This window comes from Cynocephalus volans, chromosome 2 (assembly GCF_027409185.1).
Source record: "Cynocephalus volans isolate mCynVol1 chromosome 2, mCynVol1.pri, whole genome shotgun sequence".
NCBI lineage: Eukaryota > Metazoa > Chordata > Mammalia > Dermoptera > Cynocephalidae > Cynocephalus > Cynocephalus volans.
In genome coordinates this window covers 157,968,589-157,978,473 of record NC_084461.1, presented here as the reverse complement: position 1 = coordinate 157,978,473, position 9,885 = coordinate 157,968,589, and the positions used below count along the sequence as shown (strand labels likewise).

General features: G+C 58.4%; 1 protein-coding gene across 1 annotated transcript; it reads right to left on the bottom strand.

Annotated features, from left to right (window-relative positions):
- Positions 1-277: 277 nt before the first annotated feature.
- N4BP3 (NEDD4 binding protein 3) lies at positions 278-8,663 on the bottom strand. The gene is made up of 5 exons (XM_063087269.1): positions 8,458-8,663; positions 2,755-3,099; positions 1,998-2,519; positions 1,292-1,546; positions 278-1,164 (listed from the first exon to the last, which is right to left on the bottom strand). Exons 2-5 carry the CDS (start codon positions 3,067-3,069, stop codon positions 637-639), a joined length of 1,620 nt encoding a protein of 539 aa, XP_062943339.1. The 5' UTR covers positions 3,070-3,099; positions 8,458-8,663; the 3' UTR covers positions 278-636.
- Positions 8,664-9,885: the final 1,222 nt, after the last annotated feature.

The following is a 9,885-nucleotide window of genomic DNA, read 5'->3' as shown; positions in this document are numbered from 1 at the left end:
TACTGAAGAAAGAAATTTCAGCCTACACGACAGTTAAGGAACTATGGTGCTGGGGTAAGGAGGAAGATTCCTCACTCCAACACGCATGTCTGGCAGCTGAACAGTCAGGAGCAGGGCACACCCTTTCACCGACCATGACCAGGGGAGGAGCTACAGCCCAGGCTAGTGGCCCCCAACCTCAACCACCACTGATGCTCTGGACTCAGGCCAAGGAGAGGCTCAACATTATCACCAGGACCTCCTCAGAGAAAACGTGGTTTTATTCCGGAGGAGGCCACTGTTCCCATCTCAGCCTCCTTCCATCCAGTACAGCCTCAGCCCAGATCTCCAACCTCCCTCAGCCTGCCCTTCTGCATCATAGGGCTCTTGATTCCCCAACCTCCTTCCCTGGGCCACACCAACTCCAGGGAGCAGGGCTGGGCCCTGCCTGGTACTCCTCTGCCAGGAGGGCCTTGTCCTGGCTCCTGCCTCCAGCACCTTGTCCAGCCATGACCCCACTGGATCCCTCTTCTTGGCAGGCCTCTCCATCCCTGGGCTGGTCTATGCAGATTCTGCCTCAGACCAGTGTAAGGGAGGAGCTGGTTGTCTCAGGGAATCTTCTGACAGTGTTTCCACTGTCAGCTCCATCCACTGGCCTCAGATCTTGGAGGACTCCAGCCGAGGACTCCAGGGCGTGGGGGGCTCCTGCAGCGCTCTTAATTCCTGTTCTAGCGCCTGGTTGCGGCGGTACATGTCCATGTAGCCCCCCTGGATTTCCCGCTGGTAGCGCAGCACCCGCTCCTTCTCCTCCTGCCAAGTCCTCCGCTCCTGCTCAAAGCGTAGTGCCTGCTCCTGGCTCCGGAGCCGCTCTTGCAGCAGCTCAGCCCGCAGCTGCTCAGCACCTTCTCCAGCCTCACTACCTCCTGTTTCCCCCAGCAGCCCCCTGCTCTTGCAGTCATCAGTCTCACAGCTGCCTGGGGCTTCCTCCCGAGGGGCCTGTTCCTGTAGGCTGCGCACAGCTTCACGCAGCCGGGCCAGCTCTGCGTCCTGGGCCTGGGCTTGTGCCCGGCTGCCCCGAAGTTGCGTCTTCAGACTGAAGATCTCAGCCAGCTTCTGCGCCAGCTCCGACTGGGCTTCCCGCAGCTGCTGCTTCAAGAGGCTAATCTCCGCTGTCTTCTGGCACACCTGGGAGGGGGGAGTGCAGAAAGAGGGAACAGGATAAAAGCCAAGCAAAGCGGGGTATAGGGAGCTGGTTGGGGGGCAAGCAGAGGACGGGGATGGTAAAGTTTCTGAGCCCCTGGTCACATCTCACCTCCCATCGGGCTTCCTCCTCTGGTCGGGTGCTGGGATCACCCTCTGGGAGGGGGCCGGGGGGCCGAGGCTCGGGGGCCAGGCCCTGCTGGGCCCACAGCTCTTTGCGCAGGCGCCGCTGCTCCTGCTGAGCCATGAACAACTGCAGCTGGAGATTGCGCTCACTGCGTTCGGCCTTCTGGGCTACCTCATGCAGCCGTTCCACATACAGGCGCTTCAGTTCAGATAGCCACAGCCGCTGGCGCTCCTCTAGCATCTGCCAAGGGGAAGAGGCGTCTGATAGGGCCAGCATGGACTGTGCTCAGATATCCAAATGCGGCCCCACCTCCTGGAGCAAGCCACCTGCACTCCCACAGCTCTCCACCGGGACCACCCAGCCACAGTTCCAGTCCTGTGCCCCAACATCATAAGTCCCAGGGCCCAGCCACACATGAACTTTAACTGGGGACGCCCCCCAGAGGTCAAGCGTCCTCAACACATGGCCCTCCCATGGAACATCTCTCCCTCCTTCCCATACAACTGCCAAGCAAGGGCCACCAGTGACATGACATCCCTGCCAAGTGGGATGTGGGACAGAGAAGAGACTTTCCTCTTTCTTATTCTCTTGTGCCCAGAGCCATTTGGGTGAACTGGCTGGGGCCCCTCTGTCTGGGCCATGTCCCAATGCCACGGGACAGCACAGGACCGCAGCGCAGTAGCTCCCTCACCTGTGTGAAGGGGCTGGAGCTATCCTCATCACTGAGGCTCCTCTTGAAGTCCTCACAGGTCTCGGGCAGCATGGCCACCACCTCTTCAGCAGTGGGGCAGGAGAATTCGTAGGGGGGCGGTGGCTCTGGCAGACAGTTCAGCACAGCCAGAGGTCCAGCCTCCTTGGGGCTCCGAGCAGCCCGGTCCAGGGAGCCCCCAAGGTGATTAATGTGGCCCACGGAAGAACTGAAGGGGATGGGGCCGGTGCCAGGACTGCGGCCAAAACTGCCTCCACTGGAGGAGTCAGACAGGCTGGGCTCGGGCTCAGGGCCACCCTCATCCAGGCTGAGGGCGTGCAGCAGCTGTGCACGGGCCTGGCTGGCCTGGGGTCCTGGGCTCAGGGGCGGGTGGCAGGCCAGTGTGTGCAGGCTGCCATTGCTGCGCCACAGCTTCTGGCCCTTGTGGGCTGCCAGGCTCTGCATGGACAGGAAGGCTTTTCCAGTACCTGTTGCAGGCTTGAACACTGATGGGCGAATGCGGCACTGCCAGGAAGAGAGGGCAAGAGTGAGGCCCCAGCTGACTGCTCTGCTCTACCCTCCCGATGCTCCCACAGCCCCTTTGAAAGCACGGGGCACAGGCCACTAGCAGGCAGTGACCAAGCTTCAGGCCAGCCCATAGTAGGATTTTCACATCTCAGCCTGCCCTGTTCCCATCCCATCCCAGCATCAGGGTCTCCAATCTGCCCATGCCATGTGAAGGGCATGGCCAGAGGCACACCTTGTCAAAGCGACCACGCTCAGGCAGCGAAGTCTTGCTGAAGTCACCAGCCCGAGGGTGTTCACGGTAGTAGAGGGTGGCATAGTCGGCTGGCTCGTTCCGAGGGGCTCGCTTCGTGGCCTTGCTGTCCTTCTTGGGGAGGTGCAGGTAGCTGAGGAGCTCACGCTGGCCCAAACCCTTCCGGAGGAGCCCATCAGGCTGGCGGGAGCCCCGGGACCCGGCGAGTGCTGCCCGTAGCTCTTCAGGGGTGAAGTCTTGCCGTTCCAACAAGCTGCCCACGCTGCCCATGGCAATGCTAGCAGGGGCTGTGGCCATGAAGTTTCAACAGGGCACAGGCAGGTGCTTCTGGGAATTGGGAGGCTCCATCAGTGGCAGGTGGGCACTTGCTGCCCAACTCCCCTGATGCCCTAAAACCAGGTATTTGCTCTCTGTGTTAGCACCCTAACCTGGCCCAGGCCCAGGAGAGGCGAGCGTGGGTCCTTAGAGAGAATCCCAGGACTGGCAAAAGAAAGGGGTACAGGCCCCAAACCACCTGCCCATCTAACACTGTTGGCCAAATAAGTCTAAGGACAAGGGAATGGTGTTCTAGCTGGGGTGCCAAAGAGACAGCTCTAGCTAGGGGCCTGTGTGAGATTCAAAGGTATGGGGGTGGGTCAGCAAAAGACAGGGGCCCTCCTCCCAGGACAGGGCCAGCAAAGGGCTAAAGAGGACAGGCTCAGGTTATCTGACCCCAACCTTGTTCAATCTCCTGGCAGGCTCCCCACCAAATTTGTGGGGTGAGGAGGGGGCACGGCAAACCAGAGACAGTGGGACTCTATTCCTTCCCTTGGGAGAGGGATAACTCATTTCAGCCCCTCTTTCTGCAAAGGGTCAAAGCTCCCCAAGGGAAACATCTGGCACGGGTGGGGCTGGGGACTACAGTGGAAGGGATACAAACAGGAAGGGCCCAAGGGGAGGAAGGAAGGATGGCGTGAACAATGGCCACCATTTCCGGAACAGGTGTTCACGTCTGGGTAGTGGTGGGAGGCAGAGGGAGGGGGCAGCTGGACCCCGGCCAGCCCTTGCATATGCTGTTACTCCAAAGTCCCCCCTCTGGGCCTTAAATCTTCAACCGGGTGGGGCCAATTAGTATGTGACCTCTAACCAAGCCACTAACCCTGTGAGCCTTGGCTTCTTCACATTTATACCATGGCATTGATAACACTTATCACTCAGGGATGCTAGGAGGATGGGTGAGTTAACATGACAAAGCACCCAGTCCAGGGCCTGGCCTAAAGGCAGGGTCAACACAGGCTGACCCAAGCTGAGCTTAGTCAGACACATAAAGCCACCAAGTGCCCAGGGTATGCACTATCTCCCACCTGTGCTACACCCCCCACTTGGGAGGGAGGGCACAATGTACCTAGTCCCCAGTGGATCTGGTGCCCAGCCCACAGCAGGTGCTCAGAAAAGACCCATGGAATGGACAACTGCCACCTACTTTGCCTCCCACCCACCAGTGGCTGCTCCCATTCCCAGCAGATGCCCAGCAGGCAGGCTATAGTGGCGAGTCCCCCACCACCCACCCAATATGCTTCCGGGACACCTACTCCCACCCCAAACAATGGTTGTTAGGAAGCTCCATCTTCCTCAACCATTTCCAGGTTTTGTGTTTATGGAAGACAAAGCTCTCTAGAGTGGGAGGGAAGGTGGGGACCCGATCCCTCCTCCCCCACTCTACAGCCCTCAGCCTCACCCAGGGCAAAAATAACCTTCTTAGCTCTTCCCTCCCAGCCCCCAGTCCTGAGATAGGGAGAGCCTGGGTTTGTACACAACAGCCCAGCCCCGTTTGAACAGGTTCAAACCCTTCTGGGGGTGTGTGTCATAGTCTGCACAAGCTCAGAGGACTCATCCAAGTAAGGAATCACGATGCTGGGCTCCTGCAGTGATGTGGCCCCGCGAAGGGGTCTCACTGAGTCCTGTGACATAGTTACTATCCCCCCCCCCTTTTTTTTTTGTCTTTTTCGTGACCGGCGCTAGCCAGTGAGTGCACCGGCCATTCCTATATAGGATCCGAACCCGCGGCAGGAGCGTCTCTGTGCTCCCAGCGCTGCACTCTCCCGAGTGCGCCACGGGCTCGGCCCTACTATCCCCTTTTTAAGGTAAGGTCACTGGGGCTCAGAAAGGTAAACTGACTTGCCCAAGGTCACAGAACTTGTCAGGGTAAGGATGGCTGGGATCCCAAAGCCATGGCTGCCAATGTCTAGTGGGGACCCAGGATGTCATCACTCACAGCCAAAAGAATTGGAATTGGAGCATCTAGCCTGCCCCATCTGACATGCCTCACCAAGGCAAGCCCACTCAGCGAGACACCACTGGGTCTCAAAGTGCACTGAACTTCTGTCATTGCTTCTCAGGGAGGAGACAGCAGACAGCCTCGTCTCCAGCTTGCCCACATATCCCCTCTCTGCAGGACCTGGGACACTAATGCATTACCCTTATCTATGCCTCAGTTTCTACCTCTGAAGTGGGGTTGACTCTGTCTGCCCTGTCTTCCTTATAAGGTGATTGTGACAGTTAGAGAGACAATGGAGGTAAAAGGGCTTGTGGTAAATGGAGGTAAAAGGCAGTGTGGGCAGGGATGTTGGCAGTGGAGCTAAATACGCCCACCTCACCCCCCACACGCTGCCTCACCTTCCCTTGGGCAGATGCTCACTTCCTGTCTCTCTTCCAGGAGAGATAATCTGACACCTCATGTTTCCTATGAGGGGCCTCAGGTCCAGGGGAGAGTCCTTGAACTAGAGGTAGCCAGGGGCCACAACAGAGCATACAACTACACATGTAACACTGTGTGTTATGTGTCAGTCCCACCTATGTTAGAGGACACGGTGCAGATGGACAGTCATGTCCGATAGCAGACACAGTCATACAGTCATGCTCAAGGTCACCCACACAGCACTAAGCACCTTCCAGGATACACAGACATAACACAGGAACAACCCAGCATGAAGACCCAGGTGTCCTCCCTAGCTCCCAGTCCAGACACAGGTCCCAAGCATGTGCCTGAGCGTGTGCGCGCGTGTGTATTAACGGTGAGAGAAGTGTGGGACTGGCTACCAGCAACAGCTATGGAGCTTGTATGAAGGGAGCACAGGCAGCCCCTTTCCTTTGCTTTTCTTTAGGCCCCCACCCTCCACCTTTTGCCCCTCCTGAGTAACTTCTCTGGCAGTATTATCAGCTCCCCCTCCAGTGCAGAGGACCCCAGCTTTCAGGAGGCTCCTCCCTGCACAGGTCTCAGTCTGAGGACAGTCCCTTTTTCTAAAGGGGTCCGCCTCACCTCCACCCCCTCACCTCCACCCCCTCCCCAACACAAACATTCCTTCCTTCTTGTTGCTTGGAAGTCTGGGGACCGCCTGTGTCAGGCCAGGGCAGCTGTGCAGGCTGGGCCAGAGAGGATTTGGTGGGGGAGGAGAGACAAGTGCCTTGCAGCCTCACTGGGCCATCAGAGCAAAAAGCCAGGGCTCCCTCCAAAGGCCTAGGCTTCCCTGCCTGCCTTGGGGCCCAGAGCTCTGCACGGAGCTGAAACCCCCTACCATCCGCTGACTAGGCTTTGGCTGGGCCACTCAAGCACATTCTCTACAGGTCCCAGCTGGCCCCAACTGAGCTCCTTCACTCCTACTCCCCACATCCTCCCAAGCCAACCCCTCATTCCTGGCCCCCTAGATTAGTGTGGCACTAAAAGCCCTGAACACAGAAGGGTATCTCTTTTGGATCAACCCTTGGTGGAGACAGGAGAATGGGGCTGTCTGGGCACAAAGCAGAGAAAGAGAGGACACACGGGGGGCATTTCAGCATCTGTTATGGGTAGTGGGTGCCCTATTGGGTCAGGGCCAGACACAGAGCACTATCACATCTCACAACATACACAGAAGGTGAGTAGCCAGCCTAAGAGGTGAAATAACGTGCCTAAGGTCATGTTCAGCTGCATAGGAGAAAGGTTTAGAAGCCTTCCCAGACCCCAGCTTACATCTCCTCTGGAGTGGGACATCCCACCCCCCCCATGGGCAGGCTGTGATTAGCCCCTCCTGAGCCCTGGCCCTGGGGGAGGGTCCCACCACCTGCTGGAGGATCAGCTCTGCTGAGGGGTGTGTCTGCAGCTGCCTTGAGGAATGGGACTGGAATGTCCCAGCTCCAAAAGAAGGGGCAGTGGGAAAGCGGGGCCCAGAGAAGAGACAGAGAGGCTGACATATGTTACCCCCACTGTGTGACACTTGAGAAGGCAGATCCCGGCAGCTAATCCCTGCAGGAGCGGTTCTTTTTATCACTATATAGTCATTTCACAGTTGCAGAGCACTCTAGTTTTTCTCAGCCCTTCCACTACATTATCTCATTTCATCTCCACAACAGCCTTGTGGGGGCAGGCAGGACAGCAACTACCCTCTCTCCATTTTGGGGGGGGATTGAACCTTGGACCTTGGACCCTCACTCCATTTTGCAGACAGGGAAACTGAGGCATAGAAAGAGGAAGTGAGTTGTCCAAGATCCCAAGGTGAGGACAATCTCAACTCCATCCATAAGGCCCTCACTACTGCACTGGTTCCCCTCCATGGGCACTGTCCAGCCCCCCATGCCTATTTCTCCCAAGGGCATCTGCAGGGATGGCAGTCACCTCAGCCTAGAATCCCTGTTGCCTGTTCCCCGGGTCAGGAATAATGGAAACGCTTGCTCGCATGAAGACTGAAGCGGTGGCGGGAGCAGCCTGGCCACATTCATTCACAGTCTCGCACATACACACCCACACACAGCCAGTAGGCAGAGGAGCCCTGTCTGGGAGAGCCCCGGGAGGAGGCTGATTACCGGGCCCAGGATTGCCTCCTGCCTCTGCTCCCTTCCCAGGATAGCCCGGCCCAATCCTGGGGTGGGGGTGGGGGGTGTCCTGTGGGAGACGACGGGTCTCAGTTCTCTTTCTGGATACAGCCCTGATTTCGGCTTGACCCTAGGCTGCCCCTCACTTTAGCTAAAGGCTGTGGCCAGGATTGGAACGGTGCTCCAGCCACCAAGACGTAGGAGCAACCTATCCGCCGGACCGTAGCTGCAGCCTGGACCCTGCAGGGAGGTGCGGGAGGAAGTGGGTATTCAGGGAGAGGGCGGGAGAGAGCAACTGAGAGGTCTCACGGGGAAGGCTGAGGGGCAGGCGAGATTGACATCCCCACGGAATTTCCCCCCGGAAGGCAGTGGCAGAGGCGAGGAGGTCTCCCCAGAACTGCAGGAGGTCCTCGAGCTACCTGAGGAGCCGGGGTGGGTTGAGGGGGTGGGCGTCTCCTCCCGGCTCCTCCCTGGGGCCTGCCCAGAACGGCTGGGCGGGGGGCGGAGGCCGAGGTCAGATTCCCGCGCCAAGGACGCCTGCCCCACCCAGCCGTGGCGCTGGGGTCCCAAGCGAGGCTCCAAGGAAAGCGCTCTTGCAGGGATTGCGGAGGAGCGTAACCTGCCGCCTGTCCCTCTAGCAGGGCGTCGGGGTCGGTCCCTGATCCTGCTCCTGGGTGCCCGGGAACGGGGGACATCTGGACGCACACTGCACCCTGTCACTCCAGCCCACTTCAGACGGGAGCCTCGGTCAGCAAGGGTTGGGGCTGGGCCAAGAACGCCGGGAAAACGATACCTCCGCGACCCGCCCCACCCTCCGGGTGCAGCTCCCCCCACCGGCTCGTAGCGCTCCCCACTTACCATGCCGGCGTCGCTCTCGCCGGCCCGCCGCTCCGCAGCCCTCGCGCGCCGCAGTTCCTTCGTGCGGATTCGAACCCTCCTCCAAGGCACGGGGTCCGGCAGAGAATGCGAGCCGCGCCGGAGCGGCGGTGCGGCAGGCGCCGGGAAAACGCGGGCGGGCGGGCAGGCGCCGGAGCCGGATTGGCGAGGGAGGTACGAACGCTGCGGCGCTCGCTCGCCTGCCCCAGAGGCGGAGGGAAAACCCGGCCTGACTCACCGGCACGCGGCGAGCCCAGAGCCGGCCCCGGCCCCCGGATGTGGGGGGCGGGGGCGGAGAGCACCCCCCGCCCACCCGCAACCCAACCTGAGCCCCGCCCGGGCTCCGGACGCGCTGCTCGGCCGCGGCCCGCCGAGGTGCCGCGAGACCCCTGCAGGCTGCGTCCCGCGCCGCGGCAGCCCTGTGCGCACTGGCTCGGACCCCGGCGGGGTCGCAGCCCCGAGCGCGACCGAAGGCCCCAGAGGGCGCACAGCCCGCCCGCTCCTCCTGCTCCTCCTCCGGGCGTCGCCCGCCTATCTGTTTCCAGAACTAAACAGCTTCTGAAGAGAGGCGCGTTCGGTCCATCACCTCCCAGATCCTCGCCGCCTCCTGTCAGGTAAGCATTATTTCCCCCTTTTGATGCTGAGCCAAAGCAGTACTCTGAGAGGTGAAGAGATTTACCTGAGGTCTCGGCATAGTTAGAGACTGAATTGCGCACTAAGGTTTTGTTGGCTTTTTTTTTGTTTTGCTTTAGTTTTTTGTTTTTTCGCCTTCAGAGCCTTCTAGGGGCAGCAAATTTAGATGCCTTCGGGGCCAGACAAATAATGTAAATGAGTCAAACGGGCTGGGTGTCAGACAATAGGGAGAGATAAAAACAGAGGCAGAGGTGGACACCCAAAGGCATTCAAACTCAGAAAGTTAAAGTTTCTTCTTCAAGAAGTTAAACAAAGAGTTACCATATGACCCAGCAATGCCACTCCTAGGTATGAACTCAAAAGGACTGAAAACAGGTACTCAAACAAGTACTTGTATATCAGTGTTCGCAGCGGTACTGTTGAAACAGCTTACATTGTCCAAGACTAATGAACGGATAAACAAAATGGGGTATATCCACACAATGGAATATTATTCAGCCATAAAAAGGAATGAAGTGCTAATACATGCTCCAATGTAGATGAACCTCTATTATGCTATGTGAAAGAAACCAGACACGAAATGCCACAAGTGATATGGTTCCACGTGTATGAAATAGGTAAATCCATTCAAATAGAAAGCAGATTAGTGCCAGAGGCTGTGGGGAGGGAGAAATGAGGAGTGATTGCTTGATGAGTATGGAATTTCCTTTTGGGATAAGGAAAATGTTTTGGAACCAGACAGAGATGGTGTTTGCACAACATTGAGTGTACTAAATG

What these genes read in the sequence shown, in the direction of transcription:
- N4BP3 (XM_063087269.1), bottom strand. Translation starts at nt 3,069, where the DNA reads ATGGCCACAGCCCCTGCTAGCATTGCCATGGGCAGCGTGGGCAGCTTG. An exon ending in AGCGTGGTCGCTTTGACAAG is followed by an intron (nt 2,520 to 2,754) that starts GTGTGCCTCTGG and finishes TCTTCCTGGCAG; the next exon opens with TGCCGCATTCGCCCATCAGT. An exon ending in AGGAGGAAGCCCGATGGGAG is followed by an intron (nt 1,165 to 1,291) that starts GTGAGATGTGAC and finishes CCCCCCTCCCAG; the next exon opens with GTGTGCCAGAAGACAGCGGA.